This window comes from Chlorocebus sabaeus, chromosome 5 (assembly GCF_047675955.1).
Source record: "Chlorocebus sabaeus isolate Y175 chromosome 5, mChlSab1.0.hap1, whole genome shotgun sequence".
In the NCBI taxonomy this organism is placed as follows: Eukaryota; Metazoa; Chordata; class Mammalia; order Primates; family Cercopithecidae; genus Chlorocebus; species Chlorocebus sabaeus.
Window position 1 is genome coordinate 838,280 of NC_132908.1, and position 24,112 is coordinate 862,391.

At 56.6% G+C, this 24,112-nt stretch overlaps 1 protein-coding gene across 2 annotated transcripts in view; it reads right to left on the reverse strand.

Moving 5' to 3' along the window:
- Positions 1-5,634: 5,634 nt before the first annotated feature.
- LMF1 (lipase maturation factor 1) overlaps positions 5,635-24,112 on the reverse strand; it is a 109,674-nt gene continuing 91,196 nt past the window's right edge. For both annotated transcript variants that reach the window (XM_007980844.3, XM_073014983.1), the window contains exons 7-11: positions 21,103-21,283; positions 20,664-20,817; positions 19,835-20,018; positions 18,566-18,678; positions 5,635-6,731 (exon numbers count right to left, since the gene is read on the reverse strand). In XM_007980844.3, coding sequence (XP_007979035.3) covers positions 6,557-6,731; positions 18,566-18,678; positions 19,835-20,018; positions 20,664-20,817; positions 21,103-21,283 — 807 coding nt within the window. In that variant the 3' untranslated portion in view covers positions 5,635-6,556. The remainder of the gene's footprint in view (positions 6,732-18,565; positions 18,679-19,834; positions 20,019-20,663; positions 20,818-21,102; positions 21,284-24,112) is intronic.

Sequence of the window (24,112 nt, forward strand, 5' to 3'; positions counted from 1 at the left end):
CGTTCTGAAATTCTGGGTGGCCGTGAATTTAGGGAGACAGCGTTCCGCCCAGTGTCCCCATTGTCCTGGGGTCAAGGCCCACCCTCAGACCCTCCCCGGTGGGGGTTGACACCCAGTGAGGGGACACACGACAGGAACAGCAGGCCTGGCCACACCTGCCCCAGAGGCACCGTGGACAGTGGCTGGGGAGACCCCTGAGGGGGGTGACAGTGACCAAGTAGGGGATGACCCTGGGCCCGGGGTGGGTTGGCTGAGGCACCCCTGAGGACGGCTCCTGACTTATGGGCTGTACCATCCACCTCCACCAGACAGGGCTGTGAGAGGGCAGGGCAGGCAGACGGGCCGGGGCAGTAGCCCGCAGCTGTGTGGCACACAATAGGGCCGGCCCTGGCGGGGACACAGGCCCTGATCTGGCTAATGGTGCTGCGTATCTTTTGCATGGGGGAGAATTGTGAGTGTGGACGTCGTGGGGGAGATGAGGCCACCTGATGGAGAGCCTGCAGCCCACCCTTTAAAGGAACAAGGCAGTTTTTTCACCCTTTTTTCCCGTGAGGCTCAGACAGCTGACTCCTTAAATATTAATCAGGGTCATTGAGATGCAAATGTGTGCCCACCACAGAAGGCCCCGCAGCTGCAGGGCTGGCACTGAATGTCCTGGCGGCCCAGATGCAGCCCTGACCAGAGCCGGCGGCGAGGACCACCTTCCCTGAGGACAAACGGGCGCCTGCCCCTCAACAGGAGCAAGGGCGGCATGGGCCTCGCTGGGTCTTGTTGGCTTTGGCCATGGCTTTCCTGGCTTTCACTGCCCTTAAAACAAGGTGTCCTGGATAGGCAGATGCCGGGGCCCCCCAGCTCCTCTCAAAGCCATGAGGCTGGGGGAGGGAGCCGCGTGTCCGGCCTGTGGTGGGTTCAGAGGCTGAGTTTAGAAAAGTCTGGTCTGGGGGCCGGGTGCGGAGGCTCACACCTGTAATCCCAGCACTTTAGGAGGCCGAGGTGGGTGGATCACGAGGTCAGGAGATCGAGACCATCCTGACCAACACAGTGAAACCCCGTCTCTACTAAAAATACAAAAAAACTAGCCGGGCAAGGTGGCGGGCACCTGTAGTCCCAGCGACTCGGGAGGCTGAGGCAGGAGAATGGCGTGAACCCGGGAGGCGGAGCTTGCAGTGAGCCGAGATCCGACCACTGCACTCCAGCCTGGGCAGACACCTAGGAGTGGAGCGGCTGCTTCCTGAGGAAGTTCACGTTTCGCGTTTCCAGAATTGACACTTTTTCAGAGTGGCTGCTGCCTCCCGTCCCGGTGGGTGTATGACGGCTGCCTCCTCCGCCATCGTCTGGCAGAGCCTGGGTAGGACAGTGTTCTCTCTCTACCAAGTGTTGGATGGAACTCGTCAGCGAACACATCTTGGCCTCAAGTTTTCTGTTTTAAATTACAAATTCAATTTCTTTCTTTTTTTCTTTTTTTTTTTGTCACCCAGGCTGGAGTGCAATGGCGCGACCTCGACTCACTGCAACCTCTGCTTCCCGGGTTCAAGCGATTCTCCTGCCTCAGCCTCCTGAAAACCTGGGGTTACAGGCATGCGCCATCATGGCGGCTAGTTTTTGTATTTTTGGTAGAGACGGGATTTCACCCTGTTGGCCAGGCTGGTCTCGAACTCCTGTCCTTAGGTGATCCACCTGCCTCGGCCTCCTAAAATGCTGGGATTACGGGCGTGAGCACGGGGTCTCTGTGTGGACGTGGAGTTGCAGGGCCACGTGGTCATCCATCTACACTGAACATTTTGAGCAACCCCAGACAGTCTCCACATGGGCACATCATTCTGATGCACGGCAGGCGAGCCCGAAAGAGGAGCTTAGTCCAAGAGGTTCTTGGCTTTGCCCAGGAAAGAACTGAAGGGTGAGCCACAGGTGGAAGAAACAGCTTTACTAAAGAGGCAGGGTTTGGCTGGGCTCAGTGGCTCAAGCCTGTACTCCCAGCACTTTGGGAGGCCGAGACGGGCGGATCACGAGGTCAGGAGATCGAGACCATCCTGGATAACAGTGAAACCCCGCCTCTACTAAAAAATACAAAAAACTAGCCGGGCGAGGTGGCGATGCCTGTAGTCCCAGCTACTTGGGAGGCTGAGGCAGGAGAATGGCGTGAACCCGGGAGGCGGAGCTTGCAGTGAGCCGAGATCCGGCCACTGCACTCCAGCCTGGGCAACAGAGCGAGACTCCGTCTCACCAAAAAAAAAAAAAAAAAAAGAGGCAGGGTTACAGCTGTGGCTGCTCCTGCAGGGTGGGGCTCCACAGACAGACAACAGCTCAGGGCAGCTCTGCAGCCTCATTTTTAGCCACTTTTTTTTTTTTTTTAAAAGACAGAATCTTACTCTATCGCCCAGGCTGGAGTGCAGTGGTGTGGTCTCAACTCACTGCAACCTCTGCCTCCTGGGTTCAAGCGATTCTCCTGCCTCAGCCTCCCGAGTAGCTGGGACTACAGGGGCCTGCCACACTAGGCTAATTTTGTATTTTTGGTAGAGATGGGGTTTCACCATGTTGGCCAGGCTGGTGTCAAACTCCTGACCTCAGGTGATGCACCCACCTTGGCCTCCCAAAGTGCTGGGATTTACAGGCGTGAGCCACTGCACCTGGCCAGAAATGTCAAATTTTGATGAAGTCCAATTTGTTTTCTGTTTTGTTGTCGGTGCTGTTGGTGTCATAGCCAAGAAATCACTGCCAAATCCAATGTCATAAAGATTTTCCCAGGTTTGATTCTGAGTCTTACAGTTTTAGCTCTTAGTTTAGGTGTTTCATCCTGTTTTTTGGGTTAAGTTTTGTGTATGGTGTTAGGTAAGGGGCCAGCTTCATTCATTATTTTGCATGTGGAGATAACGCTTTCCCAGCACCATTTGCTGAAAAGACCATCGTCTTCCCATTGAATGGTCTCGGAGCCCGTGCATGTGGGGCGATTTCTCGTCGGAAGGTACCTGGCCACGTGTGTGGGGCGATTTATCAGGCCGTTCTTGTTGGAAGGTACCTGGCTGCATGCGTGGGACAATTTCTCAGGTGGTTACTGTGCCCCGTCCTTCTCTAGGTCTCCGTGCTGCTGCCACAGTTTTGACAAGGGAGATTTTTTTTCTCCCAGTGTGGGCCAGCTGCCACCGTCTGTGGTATTCTTGTGCGTTGCTGATCTAAAGCTCCAAAGCTGCCGTTCTCCCAAACCTTCCTGCCCAGATGAGGACCTGGGCAGCCTGAGACCTCCAAGCTGCAGTGAGGGTGGCTGAGAGTCTGACCCAGCCAGGGAGGCTGTTCCGGGGACTCCAGGGTGCCTCTCCCTTCCCCCAGGCCCATGGTTGACCCAGCAAACCCACATTGAGGGCCTGGCACAGGACCACGGGCCACTTGGTGTCAGAGCACAGAGCAAGCTCTGGCGAGCCAGGGGGTTGCCATGGGGGTGCCAGCAGTGGTTGCTAGTGCAAAGGCCCCACGGCCCTGACCACACAGGGACCCCAGACATTTGGGGGAGACGGGCTCAGTGCGGTGAGGCCTTGGGACCATCTGCCAAGGACTGATGGGGTGAGGGGAACCCAGCCTTGGAAGGGTCAGGTGTGACGGGCTCTGGGTCTGCAGAGGGTGCGGGCTCCATTCCAGCCAAGGCTGTCACAACCTGACCTCAGGTCAGCTGTCGGCCCCAGGTGAGTGGACGTCTCTGGGACTCTGGATCCGGAGACTGGACCCCCACCATTAGGGCCCCTCTGCCTGCTGGGTGAGGGGGTCTCCCCGAGCAGGGCTGGGCACTCACAGGTCGGAGCCAAGGGCTCCATGGAGTGGGTCCCCGAGGCCCCCAGCTGGGTCCAGGGGCCCCCCTATTTTCGTGACCTTGGTGGGGTACCCAGGGGTGTTAGCAGACCTGCCCTCCACAGTGACAAGCCCCCGAGGCTGGCTGAGAGGGGGAGGGCAGATCACACCATGGCCCCCACCCCTGAGCACCCTTTCAGATGCCCAGGCCTCCGCCCCCAGGGTCCCAGGGGACTTCCTGACCACAGGCATCCGTCCGACCTGTGTGGGGGCCGCTGGCCTCACTGCCCCGCACCAGCAGGCAGGACCCTCCGTCACACAGAACACAGGCGGCGGCGGGCGGGGCGTCTCGCACAGGCTCTGTGGAGAGAGTTCAGACACAGGGGAAGAAGCCGATAAGCCCAATGGGAGGGCTGAGGGCCACGATTCTGTTTATATGAAGCGTCCTGAACAGGGAGACCTACAGAGGCGTGAGATGGATTCCCTGGGGCTGAGGGCTCTGTCTGGAAGATGGAAATGGGCCGGACAGAGTGGGTGGTGGACGCACAGCCTCGGGAGTGCACTCCACACCACAAACGACTCGCTTAACAACGGCCACTGGTCTGCTTCATACTGTGTGACTTGGCCCCACATGCCCTGTGACCCCGCCGCCAGGTCCCCTGGGAAGTCACAGCTGCCATCCCCGATGGAGGATGGGGGGCCGCTCCAGGGCTCTTGCAGGCCCTTCCCATGGTCTCAGGATGGTGCTGCAGCGCCTCTGGGCTGTGGGTCCCGTGAACGGGCTGCCCAGTCACTCCTGCCGTGGGCTCCTGCCCTGCCCCCTTGCCCAGGACCTGCAGCCCCACCACAGGGTCCCTGGGAGACCAGTGGTGCACACCTGCCCAGGGACAAGAGGAGCCTGGAATGGGGTGGAGGAGCCCGGGAGGAGGGGCTGTGGGATTCGGGACCCACCATGGGGAGGGCGGCCGCACGGCAGGGTTCCGGGCAGGGGGCACGGAGGGCTGCTGGCTCCTCTGGCCTCCACCTTGCAGAGGCTGGGCAGGGGCACCCCTTGGCACCAGCCTTTCCTAGGTGATGGGTCCCTCGGGTCCCCACAACTCCTGCCGCTGCCCGAGATGCCTGCCTCTGAGCTGTGCCGCAGGGCTGAGCCCCTCCAACAGCAGAGCCCCTGGGACAGCCCCCCAGGAAGGGCCGCCCAGGCCCCTGTGGCCGACAGCTCCGCGTGGTTGCTCCAGTAGACTGGCTGGCTCCTGGCGCGTCCCTCTGAGGCCCCGTCTGTCCCTCCACAGACACAGGGCGCCCTGTTTCCCCGGGAGCTGGAACACGGGCCCTCTGTTCGCACCTGGGCTGGCCGTCCCCCGGCCAGGCTGAGGGGGGGCTCCACACAGACCCGCACTGTGCCCACCGCAGCCGGCCTCCTCTGCCTGAACCACCGTGTTGTCCCCACCGGGGCCCCCCACAGTGGCTCAGCCGTGGGCATCACGACTCCAGGCGCCGTGGATGGAGACGGGGAAGGGGTGGACGGCCGCCCCCCAGGCTTGGGGAGAGGGGAGGGCCTCTGTCCTGCGGTGGGACCCACTTCTGACTTCTCCTGGGACCCAGCCTCACAGCGTCCTGGGTGGGGGAGACGTTGCCCCAGAGCTTTGCCTCCTTCCAGCAAGGCCAGCACCCCCGCTCGTTCCCATTTAACTCCAAGTATTCCCGCACACAGCAGGCACTGGAAGGGTTGCCAGGCAAAGCACCACCTGTTCACCTCTCCACCCCCAAAGCCTGAGTCCTGCTCGGTCACCCGCTGCCCCATCCCCGGAGTGTGGGCTGGGGGCATGGCCACTGCCAAAGGGAGGGAGGCACAAGAACTTCATTTAAGCAGTTTGTTTTCAAGTCAGCTGGTAAATGGTATAATAGGAAGAGTAGAAAAATATGTAATAGATAAGGCATAAGAATAGGAATAATAGAAAAACGTGCAGTCGACGGTTTGTCCGATGATGATGAAAGTGTGCACGGCCGGCGGTCCTGTGGTTGAGGGGCCGTGTCAAGGCCTCGCAGGCAGCGCGGTCACAGCCTGGAGGGTGGGGCTGATCATGTGGTGTGTCCGTCTGCACCTCACAGACACCAGTCACTGGGGGATGAAACCGGGCCCAGAACACACGTGTGCACGGGCTGTGTGTGCCCTTGTGTGTGCCTGCATGTGTGGGATGCGTGTAGGCTGTGGCGGGGGTGGGGATGAGGGACAGGACAGAAAATGGCCCATCCAACCCCACATCCAGGCTGAGCGTGTCCAGGTCCCTGTGGGGCAAGGGCTCGGCTGCCCCAGACGTGACGGGGACTCGGCTCTGAGGGTCAGGACCTGGCTGGGAACACACCATTGAGGGGGAACAGAAACCAGCCGCTGGGCCGCTGGGGACCCCGAGAGCTCCCTGGCTGGACCTGTGGTCAGGGCTATAGTGGAGGAAGGTGTCAGGATGGCCATCGTCTCGACTCCTGTGGGCGGCACGGCCCCAGGCTGGGCCTCTGGGAGGAGGGAGGGACGGACGGGAGATCAGAGCCCCCTGAGAAGGCTGGCGCCTGGGACAAGGGTTGGCCAGGATGTGGGGTGCCAGGCGGGCAGGGCCAGGGTGTGACAGCAGACCCCACCCAGGACCCCTGTGCTGGGGGCTGGCTCCCTCCGCTCTTCTCTCCCGTCTCTCTCGGCGGTGCCGAGCTTGGGCCAGGCGCAGGGAAGGGCCGACGTTGCTGAGCCGCCAGGGGCTGGGTCTTCGCCTTTATTTCTGGTGCACGTCTAGAGGGGCTGGGGCAGAGGCCACCCACGGTCCCTGAAGTAGGGCCTCAGCTCCTCCAGGCTGAGTGGAGGGAAGTAGGCTCCGATCCTCTTCCGCACCCACCACTTGCCCTCGGCGGCGTGCCTGCCCCCAGGACGGCTGAACTTGTACCTGTAGTGCTCTCCGCGGACCCACCTGCAAGGGGGCACTGTGTCAGCCCAGGGCCTGCTGGGACTCCCGGCCCCCGACCCGGCTCCTCGGCCTGCTGCTGAGCTGCAGTTGCTCACAGGGGTCCTCCACGGACAGAGCGGCTGCGTGAGGAGCCCCCACCCCGAGCACAGGCCGACCCCCAGCAGACCCCGGGCAGGGCGACTGTTCCAGTCCGCAGCCTCAGCAGGGACAGCGCAGCCAGGGGGAAGGGCGGACGTGGGCAGCTCCGGGAGAGGAGACCCAGCAGGGCCCACACGGCAGAGCCCACATGGCAGAGAGACCGGCCCGGGGAAGGCCAGAGGCTTCAAGGGTGGCACTGGGCAGGCCCAAGGAAGCTCCCAAGGGCCCAGGTGGAGCCCCAAGTGCCCCCACCTGGGAAGACGCGGACCCGGGAAGGCGCGGACCCGGGAAGGCGCGGACCTGGGAAGGCGCGGAGAGGAACCTGCTGCTCACAGCGTGGCGTCTCCACCATCAGGTCAGCCCTGCCGCGAGGTGCCTGGGGGTTTCGGTCCACAGGGCAGCCCGAGGCTGTGAGAGCGCCAGGCTGCGACCTGTTTCCTCAGGGCGCAGCCTCTGCTTCCCAGGGCTTCAGGCCCTTTCCTGCCTGAGATGTGGAGATGCTGGCTGCCTGCTCTCCTCGGACAGGCCCGAGTGGGATGAAGGCCCCCTCCCCCATCTCCTCTGGACCGCGGCAGCGGGCAGGTCTCTCCGCTGAGCTCTGTATAAGGTCCTGCCTGACCATGGTGACCGGGCCTGGTTTAGGCCACGCTGGGTCTTGGTTCCCGGCTGGCAAGCCCTCACTAGACTCTCGGAGGACTGGGCATTTTCTCCTGGGGGTGAGACAAAGCCCCTCGTGTCCACGGTTGCTCGGCTGCCCCGGAGGAGAAGATGCCAGACGGCGTTGTGGCCATCACCAGCTCCCGGCCTCCAGGCCCCTTCCCAGTTGTGCAGCAGGAGCGGAAGCTTCTCAGCCCGCAGCGCGGCTGCTGCCTGGCTGGGATCCACCGCAGAGCTGGGCCCCAGCTGCCTGGTGAGTGTGAGGGTGCAGCCGTAACAGGACCCTCTGATGGCCCCTGGAATGAGCCCAGGCAAGTGCTGGCGGCTTCACACTGCACCAGGGCCTGGTGCCGACTCTCTGGGGTGCTGTCATGATTCGGGGCTTCTGGTGACCTGCACACAGCTGTGCCCCGGGGCTCCGGGTGGAGACCTTGGGCTGGCGGGATGAGGCCTCTGGGTCCGCCCTGCTCCTCCCCGCTTTGGGTGTTTGGGTCTGGGGTGTGCTGGATGATGGTTCCTCTCCCCCAGGTCCGAACTGCCCCAGGAAAACCGGGAAGGCAGAGACCCTCTGGGTGGAGGAGGGTCCCTGAGGCGCCTGGTGGGAGAGAGGGATCAGCGGCTCCAAGAGGAGTGGGGTCGGGCCTTCGGAAAACCTCCCGGGCAGCCAAGACTGAGGGCGATGCTGGCAGCTGCTGGCTCCCGTCTACTCTAGGAGGGCACTGCCCATTGCCCTGGGCCCCAGGGGTCTTTCCTGGACCCCCTGGGCCTGAGGCCACCATGGTGGTTCTCGGCTATATGGATGGCAGCGGCCAGCATGGGGACTGAGCCAGGTGGTGCCAGGCAGAGGTCACACTGGACCCCGAGACCGACCTCTGAGCAGCTCAGCAGCAGCTGAAGGGACAGGCTGGGGTGTGGCTGTGAGGGCGCTGGGCTGTGCTGGCAGCATGGTCCCCGCACACTCTCCTGGGCCTTGCTGGGGCAACGCAGACCCCACGCAGCCCGCCCTCTCCCAAACCCTGCGTTCAGCGAGGCCGGGAGGGCGGGGGCCCGGGAGGCCTCTGCAGTGGGATCGCCCATCCTTCCCAAATTCCTGCTCTTGCTTTCTGCTCCTTCCCAGGACAGGGTCAAAGCCTGGGGGTCTGGGCCCTGGTCTCTGACATCCAGAGCTGGAACTGCAGTTTGGAAGGGGTTTGGAAAGGGTCCGAAGCCTCTGTGCCAATCGGTAGTTGGTGGGAAGGGGCCCCAGTGGCCTGAAGGGTTGCATTTCGTTCCTGCAAAGTACCCGAGAAGGCCACGGCACCACCCCCAGAAGGCTTGAGTGTTTAAAATAGAGGAGCTCCCAGCCCTTTTGAACAGACCCTACTGGCAACAGCTTGGCACAGCTATAGTAGGGATCCCAGCCAGAGCCTGACACTGAGACTACAGACACGGGCCCCGTCCATGCCCGGACCCCTGTGTCCTTCCGCACCCACCCCCGCCCTGCGGCCTCCTTGTATGAGTTCAAGAATGTGGTATGAGTGGAACGCTGTGGCATGTACCCGTGGGGCAGACGGTTCTCATTCGTGCCAGCCCTCTGGTTCTGCCAGGTTGCGTGATGGAGGCTTCCTCCTTGTCGCTGACCAGCGTCTGTGGCGTGAGCACACCCTAGTTTGTGCGGTTGCTCTCCTGTGGAAGCACAGCTGAGCTTTCTGCAGCTTTTTCTATTACAGCTGCCGTAAACCTCTGCCGGGGTTTCTGCATGAACCTGGGTTTCAACTCTCCGGTTTAAACATCCATGGAAGCAACTACTGAGTCCACGGCAATTTTGGGTTTCATTTTTGAGGAGCCATTTTACCCTCCCAGCAACAGCCGAGTGACCAGATTTCTCAGCATCTTTGCCGGCATGTGGGGTTGTTGCTACTTTTATTCCAGCCATTCTGATGGCTGTGCAGTGACGTCATGGGACGGGTGTGAGCGACGTGTCGCGGGACGGGTGTGAGCGACGTGTCGCGGGACGGGTGTGAGCGGCGTGTCGCGGGACGGGTGTGAGCGGCGTGTCGCGGGACGGGTGTGAGCGGTGTCGCGGGACGGGTGTGAGCGGTGTCACAGTGGTTCTTGCTTCCCTAATGACAGGCATTTCTCCTGGGCTTATCTGCAATCCGTGGACCTTTGGTGAAATGTCTCTTCCTGTCCATGCTCATTTTCTAATGGCGTTATTTTACTGTTACGAAACTTCTTTACATATTCCAGATTTTAGCCTATTGTCAGATACGTGGCTTGCAAATATTTTCTGCCTGTCTGTAGCTTAAAAATTATTTTTGTCCTCTTAATAGGGTCTTTTATGGAGCAAATGCTTTTAATTTTAATTAATTACAATTTATCAATTTTTCCTTTTACAGATCATCCTTTTAGTATCAAGTATAATGACTCTGCCTGACCCTATATCCCGAAGATTTTCTTCTATTTTTCCTAAAAGTTTCTTTTTTTTTTTTTGAGATGGGCTCTCGCTCTGTTGCCCAGGCTGGAGTGCAGTGGTTCGATCTCAGCTCACTGCAACCTCTGCCTCTCAGCCTCCCAAGTAGCTGGGACTACAGGCATGCACCACCACACCCTGCTAATTTTTTGTATTTTTAGTGGAGACAGGGTTTTGCCATGTTGCCCAGGCTGGTCTCAAACACCTGAGCTCAAGCAATCTGCCCACCTCGGCCTCCCAAAGTGCTGGGATTACAGGTGTGGGCTACCATGCCTGGCCCTGAAAGTTGATTGTCTTATAAGTTTTACGTTGAAGTCCGGGATCTGTTTTGAGTTATTTTTGTGTAGGGTCAGACTTGGGTTGAAGGTTTTGTTTTTGTCCACGCAATTGTTTTGGCGCTTTTGTAAAAAACTCAGCCGGGCATGTTTGTGTGGGTCTATTTGTGGGTTCTCTGTTGTGTTCCATGGATCTGCACGTCTGTCCCTCTGTCAGGACCACACTGTGTTGACTACTGTGGTTCTGTCTTGAAACTGCGTAGAGATTCCTTCCACTTTGTTCTCTTTCAGAATGGTTTTAGCTATTTGCGTTCTTTTACGTTTCCGTAGAAAACTTGGGATGACTTGTCCTTACCCATTAACACATCTTGCTAGGGTTTTTTTTGTTTTTTTTTTTTAAAATAGGAATTGCATTAAACCTGTCCATCAATCTGGAAGGAACTGTCATCTCCACTTTGTTGTGCCTTTCAACCCACGAACGCGGCCATCTCTCTAGGTGTGTGCTGACGTCCTTCAGCAGCATTGCCGAGTTTTCAGCATGTATGTTCTGCGCGTGTTCTGTCAGGTTTACATCTAAGTATTTCACTTTTTGGAGTGGTTGTAAGTGGTTCTACATATTTAATTTAGGTGTCTGTGTGTTCACTGCTAGTATACAGGAATACTATTGAATCATTTATATTGATCTTGTGTCTTCTGACTTTGCTGAACTCACTTATTAATTTTCTTTTTTTTTAGAGATGGAGTTTCGCTCTGTCACTTGGGCTGGAGTGCAGTGGCGCGATCTCAGCTCACTGCAACCTCTGCCTCCCAGGTTCAGGCAATTCTCCTGCCTCAGCCTCCCGAGTAGCTGGATTACAGGCACGTGCCACCACACCCAGCTAATTTGTATTTTTTTTTTTTTTTTTTTTTTAGTAGAGATGGGGTTTCTCCATGTTAGGCTGGTCTCAAACACCTGACCTCAGGTGACTGGCCTGCCTTGGCCTTCCAAAGTGTTGGGATTACAGGTGTGAGCCACTGCGCCTGGCCTCACTTAATTCCAGGCGTGTTTTTGGTGGATGCCTTGGGATTTCCTACAAGGACAATGATGTCATCTGTAAACAGGCACAGTTTCGTGTTCTCCTTTGTGATCTACGTGCCTTTTATTTCCTTGTCCTGCCGTATTGCAGTGGCCAGTGCTTCCAGCACCGTGCTGGATCCGATGGTTAGAGCAGACATCCTTTCTTGTTCCGGATCTGAATGAAGGGTGATTCCTTCCGCCCGAGTACAATGCTGGCTGCAGGGCTTGTGCAGATGCTCTTTATCCAGCTGAGGAAGTTCCACTCCTCCTCTGTTTTTCCAGGTTTAAATCACAAATGGATGTTAAACTTGCCAAGTGCTTTCCCCACGGTGACGGATGTGATCATGTGAGTTATCTTCGTTAGCTGGTAACATGTGGATCACATTGGCTGATTCTCAAACAGGGAACCACCTTCATCCCTGGAACAATCCCTACTTGGTCACAGTGTAGAACTGTATATTGCCAAATTCTATTTAGTAATTTTTTTTTTTTTTGAGGCAGAGTCTCACTGTTGCCCAGGCTGGAGTGCAGTGGCATGATCTCCGCTCACTGCAACCTCCAGCTCCCGAGTAGCTGGGATTACAGGCGTGAGCCACCATGCCCAACTAATTTTTGTATTTTTAGCAGAGACGGGGTTTCACCATGTTGGCCGGGCTGGTCTTGAATTCCTGACCTCAGGTGATCTGCTCGCCTCAGCCTCCCAAAGTGTTGGGATTACAGGCGTGAGCCACTGTGCCCAGTCTATTTGGTAATATTTTGTTAAAAAATTTTGTGTCCATATCACTGAGGGATATTGGCTTGTAATATTATTTTCTCGTATTATCTTTGTGTGGTTTTGGTATCAAAGAACCACTAGCTTCATAAAATAAATTGAGGCTGGGCACAGTGGCTCACGCTTGTGATCCCAGCACTTTGGGAGGCTGAGGTGGGAGGACTGCTTGAGCCCAGGAGTTTGGGACCAGCCAGGGCAACATGGCAAGACCCTGTCTGTACAAAAACTAAAAAAGTTTGTGAGGCGTGGTGGTGTGGGCCTGTGGTCCCAGCTACCTGGGAGGCTGAGGCGGGAGGATAATTTGAGCTCAGGAGGTCGAGGTTGCAGTGAACCATGTTTGTGCCACTGCACTTCAGCCTGGGTGACAGAGTGAGAACCTGTCTCAAAAAAAAAGAAAAAACATAAATTGACATTTTTTCCTTTTCTATTTTCTGGGAAATTAATCTTAGAATTCTCCAGTGAAACCATCTGAGCCTGGATATTTCCTTTTGGAGTTTAAAATTACAAATTCAATTTCTAGTTATAGGGCTATGTAAATTATTTCATACCAAGTGAGTTGTGGTGGTTTGTGTTTTTTGAGAAGTTGGTCTATTTCATCCAAGTTGTAAAATGTATGTATGTAGAGATGCTTGTCGTGTTCCCTTAGTATCCTTTTCAGGATTGCAGGGTCTGCAATGATGCCTCTTTTTCATTCTGAGACAGTCTCGTGGTATTGTTCGCGCTACAGTGCAGTGATGCAGTCTCAGCTCAAGTGATTCTCGTGTTTCAGCCTCCCAAGCAGCTGGGACTACAGGTGCCGCCACCACGCCCAGCTAATTTTTTGTATTTTTAGTAGAGACGAGGTTTCTCCATGTTGGCCAGGATGGTCTTGAACTCCTGAGCTCAGGTGATCCACGTGCCTTGGCCTCCCAAAGTGCAGTGATTACAGGCATGAGCCCCTGTGCCCGGCCTCTTTTTTTCACCTTTGAAATTGGCAATCATATCTTCTCCTTTTGTCATTCTTACTAGAGGGTTGCTGATTTTATTGGTCTTTTAAAAGAACCATCTCTTTGTTTCAATAAGTTTCTATATTGTTTTCAATTTCATTTTCTGCTTTTGTTTTCTTACTGCTCCTTGCTTTAAATTTTTTCCTATTCATGTAATCTTGCGCTTAGATTATTATTATTATTATTATTTTAAGAGATGGAGTCTTCCTATGTTGCCTCATGGCAAGAGGCTGGCTTCAACGTCCTGGGTTCCAACAATCCTCTACCTCAGCCTCCTGAGTAGCTGGAACTACAGGTGCGTGCCGCGGCACCCAGCTGAGGTAAGATTGCTGATTTGAGGTCTTCCCTCTTTTCTAACCTCTCATGTCTCTTTTCTAATGTAAGCATTTGATGCTTTCTTTCTCATCACTAGTTTAAGCACATCCCAGAAAACGTGACACATTCTTCAGTTCAGTGAGTGGCATATTCTATAAACATCATGAGGTCCTGTTTGTTGATGACGGTGCTCTTTTGTGTTCTTGCTGAATTTCCATCTACTTATTCTCTCAACCTTTGAGAGAAGGGTGTTGAAGCATCCAACCGTAATTGTTGATTTGTCTGGCTCTCCTTTCAGTTCTTTTTCTTCTTCACGTATTTTGCAGATCTGTGCTTAGTGCACACACTTAGGATTGCTACGTCTGTTTGGTGGGTTGGGCCTTTTCTCATTGGACATCTTTGTCTCTGATAATTTTTGCACTGAGGTCTACTTTGACATTAATACAATGAATCCTTTATTTTCACTAATATTCACATGGTATTTTTTCTATCCTTTTACTTTCAACCTGCCTATACAGTTGGTCCCTAACTTACGAGAATTCAACTGACAGTTTTGCAGCTTTACAATGATGCGAGTGATATGCACTCAGTAGAAACCCACTTTGAGTGTGCAGACAACTATCCTGTTTTCACTTTCATATGGTATTCAATAAATTACATAAGATATTCCACTATTCCACACTTTATTATAAAATAGGCCTGTTAGATGATTTTGCCCACTATAGTCTAATGTAAGTGTTCTGAGCACGTTTAAGGTAGTAGGCTAGGCTAAGCTACGATTAATGTTTGGTAGGTGTACTAAACACATTTTGACTTATATTTTCAACTTATGCTGGATTTATCAGGGCATAAGCTCATTATGCAGATATTTAAGTTACTATTTTGTTTTCATTTTTGTTTTTTGAGATAGGGTCTTGTTGTGTTGCCCAGGCTGGAGTGCAATGGCATGATCTTGGCTCACTGTAGCCTCAGCCTCTCGAGTAGCTGGGATTACAGGCATGCACCACCATGCCTGGCTAATTTTTGTATTTTTAGTAGAGAGAGGGTTTTGCCATATTGGCCAGGCTGATTTTGAACTCCTGACTTCAAGTGATAGACCTGCCTCAGCTCCTAAAATGCTGACATTACAGGAGTGAGCCACTGCACCTGGCCAATCTTTATCCTTTAATTGGTTTATTTAGACCATTTACATTTAATATAAAGTTCACCGTTTTACTTCTTGTCATCTGTTCTGTTTCTGATTTGTTTGTTTTTTCCCAACCTGCTTTCCTATGGGTTATGTGTTTTCAGAATTCCATTTTGATTTGTCAATAGTGTGTTCCAATGTATCTCAGTATAGGTTGTTTTTTACTGGCTGTTCTTGGCACATAACTTATAGTCTACTGATGTCATTTTACCACTTCAAGTTTAGTATAGAAACCTTACCTCTGTGTCCATTTGCCCTCATCCATTTATAATTATCTTAAATACTTCCTCTACATAAACTTTGAACTACTTCAGACAGTTTTATAGCCTTTGCTTAACCATCAAACATGATTGGGAACTCAAGAGAAGGAAGGTCTATTGTGTTTACCCATGTTTTTTCTTTTCCTTTTTTTTTGAGACAGAGTCTTGTTCTGTTGCCCAGGCTGGAGTGCAGTGGTGTGATCTCTGCTCACTGCAACCTCCTCCTCCCAGGTTCAAGCAATTCTTCTGCCTCAGCCTCCTGAGTAGCTGGGATTACAGGCGTGTACCACCATAGTCAAATTTTTTATTTTTGTAGAGATGAGGTTTCACCATGTTGGCCAGGTTGGCAATCTCTTATTTAGTTTTTAGAAATTTGACTTTGATGTGTTTAGATTTGAATCTCTTTGGGTTTTTCCTATTTAGGGTTCACTCAGTTTACTGACTCTGTAGGTTTGCCCCTTTTGCCAAAATTGCGAAGTTTTCAGTTCTTATTTCTCCAAGTACATTTTCGGCCCTAAAGCTCGCTCTCTCTTCCTCCTAGGACTTTGATGACATGAATTCTGCATCTTTTGTTACAGTCTCAGTCCCACAGATCCCTGAGGCTCTTGCTATTTTTTCCCTTCTATGTCCTCTCTCTTGTTTCCATTGGGTACTTTCTATGTTTAAGTTTATTGATTCTTTCCTCTGTCCTTTCCATTCAGATGTTGAGTGTTTTATATCAGTTATTTTTTCACTTCTAATCTTCTCATTTGGTTCTTTAAAAAATCTTCTATTTCTTTGCTGAGGCTGTATTTTTACCAGTTGTGTTCATAATTGCTTACTGAATGCCTTTTCGACGGCTGCATTCACACCTCTGTGAAGTCATTCTAATACCTCTCCTATGTTGGTGCTATCGTCTGTCGACTGCCCTTTTTCACCAGTTCAATGTCTTCCTGGTTCCTGCTACGACAAGTGATTTTTCCACTGAAAACCAAACATTTTGTGTATTGGGAGATTCTGGATCTTATTTAAACCTTCAGCTTTAGATGACTTCTTCTGACGTCATGCTGGTAGAGAAGTGGGGGTACTGCCTTGCTACAGCCAGGCTGGGGTAGAACTCCGGTGGATACATTGTGGGTATTCCTTGTTGCTTCGTGTAGGATGGGAGTCGTGGCTCCGCACTAGGCCTCCATGACACTATGGCGGGGGTGGCCTAGTCACTGCTGGGTGGTGGTGAAGGTCCTGACTTTCTGCTAGTCAGTATGTAATACCACTCCGGAGGGGAGGAGCCCCTCAGTATTGCCAGGGGTTGGGGGAGGCCAGGCTCCTCCTGTGGTCTCAACTGACACCACAGAAGCAGGGAGGGTCCTTCCTGCCCACTTAGATGAAAATCTCAGCTTCCTATTTGGCCTCCTCTGGTAGCACCCCAGCGAGGGGTGGTTACCCCTTACCCATTTGGAGGAGAGCCCGGGCTCCCTCCTCCATGCCTTGCCGGTGTGGGTAGGGCTGTGGTTTTTTCTGTGGTGTTGGCTGGAGCGGTGATTATTTTCTGTAAATTTCCTGTCTTACTAGGCTGCTCTTTTCTGGCCTTTTAGCGAGAGCGCAAATTTTTGTTGAGGTGTTTTTTTGTCTGTATCTGCTGGCATTACTGGGTTTCCAGTTTCCTCACCTCCAAGTCTAGAAAATGAGGCAGAAAGAAAGCCCAGGCAACACTGCCATTTTGGGGCTGTGGCTCCATCCTGAGGGCCCTGCTGGTGGGCTCTCTCCTCTCACCTTCAGTCTTCCTGTTTTATATGTAACATCCGGGGATCTTGGTCGCCCTTAGTGGGAAGAACAGGGATAAGTGTCTGCTCCATCTTCCAGTTTTAAAGTCAATGGTGAACTAAATGCAGGCCCACGGTTAGGCCATGGCCTGTCATGGTACCGCCTGCTCCAGCTGCCAAACACGTGTATCATGGAGACAGGGGAGAGGTGTGCTGTGTGGCAATGTTCAATATTTCAGATGTTTTGAATGTTTTCCCTAAATTAAATGTTAACTCATTACTGGCTCATATAAAATACTTCCTGCTTTTCACACTTGGTTTTCACAGTATCCATCCTTTCAGGTACTTTGGGACCCATGGATGGACCTGAAACTGCTCTGACATGATTCCTTGTTTCAGCACCTCCTGGCTGAGAAGCAGACGATCCGACTGTGCACTCCTCCCTCACGACCTGACGATGGCAAACCTTTCTCCGGGCCAGCTCCAGGGTCCCCAGGCACTGAGGAGGCCGCGATCGGGGTGGGGGCTGAGGGGCTCTGAAGGCTGCTGAGATGGGGGCAGTAACAGAGAAGACCCGTACTGAGACTGGAAGGACGAGTTCTGGGGCCAGGTCCCCAGTGTGCCAGGAGGTAAACGTCTGCCTGTCCAGACTCCAAGGTCTCGGGCTCCCAGGACTGCTGGTGGACACATGGCAGGCAAGTCACCTGGGGCTTCATGCTAATTCACAGGAAGGTGGCCTGTCTGAGGGCACCAGCTAGGAGGGCAGCCGCCCCACCAGAGGCTCTGGGATAGAGACTCCCCATGAGAAGGGAACCCCATCGCCCCTCTGCCCCAGCTCCCCGTAATACCAGTGCTGGGGAAGCAGCCCTGGAAGCATCACTTGGCCAGGAGTACCCTGCCTGGACTGCCAGACTCGGGGCCCAGCTGCTCCGCTGCCTCTCTGGACCTCAGTGCCCCCTCTCACCCCTACCCTCCAGCTCCTCTGCTGCGGCCTCCAGACAGCTGTGAGCAACTCCAGAGGGTGCAGCTGTCCCAGCTCCCAAGTGTTCCTGGAGGGAAAATCCAGAGCTATGTTTTCCGTCAGAATTGGCGGCTGATGGTGCAGGGGAGGGGTGGGCAGTCCAGACTCTGCTCTGTTCCTACAACCTCCAGAGGGCTGCTCAGTCCAAACCATGTGGGGCAGGGGATGCAAGTGCTTGTCAGAGTGGCCACCCCAGGTCTGGCCACGTGGGTGTCTCCAATCCTCCATGCTCTGCCCTACCCTGGACCCCACCCCACACTGTCCTCAGATCCCCTCCCATACCCCAGTGGGGCCCCATCCCTGCCTCCTGCTCCTCTTCTGGAGGCCCCAGCTCTCCCCAAAACCTTGTCTTCTGGTCACAGTGCTCAGGGTCCTTGGCTTCTCCCCTGCACCCCAGGTCCCCTGGTGGAGTCTGGAAAGCCATCCCCGGTGTGGGGAGGAGGCTGACCTCCCCCGATGGCTGCCACCTCTGACTCCCGAGAATCTCACCCCACAGGGCTCCCTCCTTGGGATGTCACCAAGTCCCTGCCCAGGGTGGGCCAGGCTGCAGGGCCCACAGGAGTCCCCTGCCCAGTTCACCATGGGCCCTGGGGCTCCTGGAGTGAGGGCCCCGCCTGTCCTTCTTGCCTCTCCAGGCCAGGAGCAGAGCAGGCACCTGGAGGACGCCTTAACAAAGGTGTGAACCGCGGTGCCCTGCCTCACCAGGGACCTTGGCCATGGTGTCCAGAGTACCTGTCCTGGTTCCTCTCACCATGGCAGGTTTGGTTTGAGGTGGGCTATGAGGCAGGGGTGGGACCAGCCTTGATGCCAAGGCTGATGGGGGCGGCCCTTTTTGCTCCCAGCAGGCCCCACCTTCTGCCTCTGCGGGAGGGAGGGGGCACTTCCTGTAAGCAGGTGGGGTGTGGGTACAGGTGGGTGGGACCCCAGCAGACACCTGGATTTGGGGGAGACCCCTGAACAGCGGAGGGCGTCTTACCTGGGTGGGGGCCTGCTTGCGAAGGGGTTGTGTGCCAGCAGGGACAGGGCCTCAGCGTCGCTGGCCAGGAGCTTGCCGGCCAGGTGGAGGATCCAGTCATTGTGCTCGTAGGTCTGGGAGGAGAGGTCGGGCTGGAGATGGCTGCGCCACGCGCTGTCCAGGCACAGCCCCTCCAGAGGCTCGGCCGTGCCCTCCACTCCCTCCCGCGCCAGCCTCTCTGTCTGTCCAGCAGCGTGTGGTCCTGAGGCTTTCCTGGAGGTGGGTTCCCTGGGCGGTCGCACCCCAGTTCTTTGGCTGGGGTCCCCTTAAGGGGCCGCCTGCTTCGCATGCTCCTTGTAGCCCTGACCACTCATTCCCAGGCCGGCCGCTGGCCTCACTCCCCTGCCTGGGCGCCTCAGAGCCTGTCTGCCCCAGCTCCCTCTGTCTGGGCCCTGCCTCCCTGAGGCTCAGTTTTCTGGTGGCTGAGATGGGACCAGGAGGACAGAAACAGCAGCTCTGTCCGTGAGTGCCTCTGCTACCCCAGCCCTGAGGATTCCTTCCTTCCTGTTTTCTTTTTTTTTTGTTTTTTTGTTTTTTGAGATGGAGTCTCGCTCTGTTGCCCAGGCTGGAGTGCAGTGGCCAGATCTCCGCTCACTGCAAGCTCTGCCTCCTGGGTTCGTGCAATTCTCCTGCCTCAGCCTCCCGAGTAGCTGGGACTACAGGCGCCCGCCACCTCGCCCGGCTAGTTTTTTTGTATTTTTAGTAGAGACGGGGTTTCACCGTGTTAGCCAGGATGGTCTCGATCTCCTGACCTCGTGATCCACCCGTCTTGGCCTCCCAAAGTGCTGGGATCACAGGCTTGAGCCACCGCGCCCGGCCAACAGTTCCCTGACCGGGAACCGAACCTTCCTGTTTTCTGAGACAGGGTCTGGCTCTGTCCCCAGGCTCGAGTGCAATGGAGTCATGATTTGAGGCTGCAGCGGTTGGGCTCAATCGATCCTTCCTCCTCCCACGTAGCTGAAACCACAGGCGCTGCCCTCACCTGCTGCTAATTCTGTATTCAGGGCCTCGCTATGGCACCCAGGCTGGGATTCCTGGCATGAGACCCCACCTGGCAGACCCTGGGGGACGCTGGGGCTGGGCCTGGATGTCGTGTGGGCTCAGTTCTCAGCTCAGGCAGGATCCCATCCCCCCAGCCCCTTCAGTGGGTGCTCTAGGAACCTGTCCTCTGAGGGCAGAAGAGGGCGGGGTATGGGCGGGTCTGTGCGCCCACTGGGGATTGTCCCCCACCTGGAAGGCCGCGAACCACATGAGCCAGTCCAGGCGGTAGTGGTACGGGGAGATGAGGCAGGGCCGTCTGCTGGGGTCGCCTGGCTTGCATTTGAACTCGTAGTCCTCCCACACGGCGTCGGGGGCGCTGGCGTTGGGGCTGGCCGTGCCCTGCAGGATCACCTCCGTCCGCTCCTTGGTGATGCTGCCGGGAGGCCGAGGCAGGCCAGGCCCACATCACACACCGGCTGGGCTGAGTGGGGTGCATGGGGGTTCCCCGACTGACCATCCTGGCCCAGGTGGAGGGCCTACACCCCCACCTGCCTCCTGGTCAGGGGCTACTGTGAGGCTGGGTGGGGCTGGGGAGTCTCGGGGACTGGCCCCAGGGGCTCATTCGAGAGCACATTCCCTGCCCCTGAAGACCCGACCACAGCCGGCATGTGCCCCACGCCCCTCGGCAGCTCGGGGTGGACACAAGGGGAAGAGGCCAGGGGCTGCCCCAGGGCAGGGAGAGCACCTGTGTTCAGACAGCACTGCCCGGCATTCCCACCCAGGGGGTCAGGGCCTGGAGCCTCTTCCTTATGCCCCCAGAAGCCTTCCAGGGCCGCAGCCCACCTGCCTGGTGACCTCAGGCCCTGCCTCTTTGCCTCATGGGACCAGGACAGAGAAGGCCTGCATGTCCAGGCCCGGTAATGGGGACAGCATGGCCTGTGCCTGGGTCACGCTGGGGTGGGGCAGGGGACACTTGGGGTCATGGGGGCCCGCACTCCAACCCCGCCTGAATGTGGCTGCTCAGGGCTGAGTCTCCTCACATACCCAGCTCCGGGAGACGGGGACCCCAGGCCCATACCTTCCGAAGGCCCCGTAAGTGTTGACAATGTGAAGAGAGTTGAAATGGGTGTTCATGACCTGCCTGGAGCTCAGCAAGTTGAGGACCACGGGCACGCTGAGCCAGGCCAACAGGACGCCCAGGGAGACGTTGGCTGCACGCCGCACCACAGAGCCTGGCAGGGGAGTGAGATCTTCCAGGTGGGGCTCCCAGCTGCCCCCTGGCCTGTCCCGGGGAGACCCCAGCTGGTGCTCACTAAGGGTCAGCTGTCCGGGGTCCCGGGGACGGAGCAGCAGCTGACGTCAGGCACCTTGTTCTCAGCATGCTACACAGTGGACAACACTGACTCACCTCCTACCCTGGCATCCCCAACCCACAGGGGCAGGGTGTAGGGCTGGCACCACCCAGCTTTCTCATGCCTGTGGGCACTGGGGCAGGGCCCCCTGGCTGAGCCACCTACCGAATCTGGGCTTGGGCTGGGCACCTCGGATTTCCCTCTGCATCTGCAGGACTCGGTCCTTCAGGCTGCCTGGCCCGGAGGGGAACAAGAACCCCAGGGCGGCGTCATCGAAGCAGGCCAGGCTGGGCACCATGGTCAGCCAGTTCAGGAAGCTGAGGTTCCCGCTGACGATGAGGACGGCCTGTGGAGACGCTGCAGCTGAGCCTCATGCAGGGTCCCAGGGTGGCTGGATCCTCCCTTCTTGGAGCAGGGGGGCCCTGCACCCAGCTTTGCCCTTGCCATCCCCCAGCCCTGGCATCACAACTGAAACCCAGCTGTGCCTTCATGGAGGGGACCTCAGAGGTGCCTTCTGGCAGATGCTTCCAGAACGTTCCTCCCATGACTGCACGCTTCTGTGCAGGTTCTGTCCCTTGCTTTACTGATGCGCAAGGCTGGGGCTGGACCAGACCCTGTGCCCTCCTGGAACTCCTCACCTGCAAAGGGTGCCTGCCGGGGTCACGCCCGGGGAGGGCTGGCGTGTCCAAACAGAGGAGGCTGTGCTTGGAGAGTGGTTGCCGGGGACGCCCCTCAGCCGACAGGTGACACGGACAACAGGGGCCATGGGGGTCCACCAGTAACGCTCCCAGTCCAAAATATGAAGTGCAAGGAAGCAAGACACAGGCATGGGCCCCTGTGCCACAGAGATGAACAGCAGGAGAGGGGAGGGGCTGCATGCAGGGCTGGCTGGGCAGCACGGCCGGGAGGGCTCCAGGGAAAGATTCAGCAGCAGCAGTGGGCAAAGCCGCAGCAGGAGGGACTCGGAGGGACCTGCTTCTGGACACCCCTGCAGGCCAGTGATCGTTAGGTGATGAAACTGGAGACTGAGCTGCTGTCCCTGCAGCTCCATCAGGTGATGTCACAGGTGTGCTGCCAAACCTCACCCTGGCCATTGCCGTGGAGGCGTCAGGGAGATGGCGGCGGCTTGCGTGGCCGGTCGCCCCGCATGCGTAACGGTCTGCGGCTGAGCCGGTGGACCCTGGGCAGGCAGGACCCGGGCGTGGCTCCCTCAGACGGCTCTGTCGGCCAGATTTGATGCACTAAAGCCCAGTCTTTGTCCCCATAACTCAGGAGGAGGGCTGAGGGCATGGACCTCGTAACTCAGGAGGAGGGCTGAGGACATGGACCCCGATGTCTAATAAGGGTCTCACAGGGGCAGCCGCATCAGTTTTATAGACGATGACGGCGTTTTATGAACTGTGCATTCATGGCTCTCCCTGGGTTAATTTGGAAAAATACCTTTCCTGCTTCTGAGCCCCAAATTAATACTTTCTTATTCTCCACTGTCTACAATGTTACTAACCCCTTGTGCTAAAACCAGCCCCACCTTGCTGTGGCTGGGGTTAGCCACCTCTGCCAGCAGCTTCCCTGGCGGTCCAGACCCCCACGCCCTCTGTCCTGAGTGTGACCAGGGCTGCTTTGGGGCGGGGCAGGGCGGCTGGGAGTCCCTGAGCTCCCGTGACAGGGAGGGTGCAGGGCTGGGCACTGAGGTCTGGCCTTTGGACCCACTCTTTGGGGTGCTCTGGAGGGGGCGCCCCAGGTGACACTAGAATGTCCTGCCATCCATTCCTGGTGGGAGAAGCTCCAGCCTTTCCGGCCCTTCCCTGTGGTCAGCCTGACTGGCAGATGGGACCAAAGCGACCGGGGGCCCAGCCTGAGCCAGGGCCCGTTCCGGGGCTCGGCCACACCACAGCCATCAGGAGCTTCGAGCGACGCCCAGTCCTGAGCCCCTGCCTGCGTTTGTCAGGGTGGGCTCCCCCGAGCGTATTTCCAAAGCCCCCCCTGGGTCATCCTGATGGGAACTCAGTGGGGAACTCTAGACTCAGGGAACTAGGGCTTCATGGAGCACAGATCTGGGTGTGAAATCCTGTTTCTAAGAAAGCTTCAGGGCTCGGGGACTCGGGCCTGCTCCGTGAGGAGGCGACCCCGCCGCGCAGCGTTCAGCTGCTCTGGTGCATCTCTCGCCCTCCATCTGGTCAGCTGTTTTGTTATGAAAACGCAGTTCCGTGTAGAATGCACGGCCTGAGTGCTCCTGGGGGACCTAGTCTTCCTTGTTTTTCTTCTAGCGTCACTGAGCCATCTCCTCAGAGGGAAATCAATCTGCTCAGAGCCCATCTGTGCTCGCCCCCGGCCGGCAGAGTCCTCACACGGCCGTGCAGCCCACAGATGACCCAGCCGGTGGCTGGGAGCAGGGGTGAGGCCAGAGGGGTCCCCATGGCCGGCACAGGAAGAGGAGCTTGAGGTGATGGAATCCTGGGGCCAAGAGACGGAGCAGCAGGGGTTCTGAGGCCAGTGGCGTGTGGCCCCAAGAAGGAAGAGCGGGGTTGGGGTCTCTGGATGCCTCTGGGGCCTCCCGCCTGTCAGCTGCCACAGAGAACAGGTGCGCTTGTGAGGACCCTCTGCTGAGGACATGCCTGCGCTCACGGGGACCCTCCGCGGACGACACGCCTGCTCGCAGGGAGCTCATGGGGACCCTCCGTGGATGACACACCTGCTCGCAGGGACCCTCCACAGACGACACGCCTGCGCTCACGGGGACCCTCCGCGGACGACACGCCTGCGCTCACAGGGACCCCCCACGGATGACACGCCTGCGCTCACGGGGACCCTCTGCTGAGGAAATGTGTTGTGCTCCCAGGTGGGCACTCTGGTGGCATGAACCCAGGTCTCTCTCCGGTGTCACGGAGAGGAGATGTGGGCGAAAGAACATGGGGAACATGGTGGGAGGTAGAGAATCTGCTGAGGTCTCAGCGTCCATGATAGCAGTGACCTAGAGCCCTGTGCCTGACACACACAAGCGCATCCAGCCTTGCAAAGGAACTGGATTTCAGCATATGCCCCGGAAGGGACAGGCCCAGGGTCCTGACGCTCAGGGAGGGAGGCTGGACACGAGGCCGCACATCGTCGGAGGCCAGCTGCATGGAACGTCCGGGCCGGGAATCCAGAGATGAGGCTCCCAGCAGCCCGGCAGCTG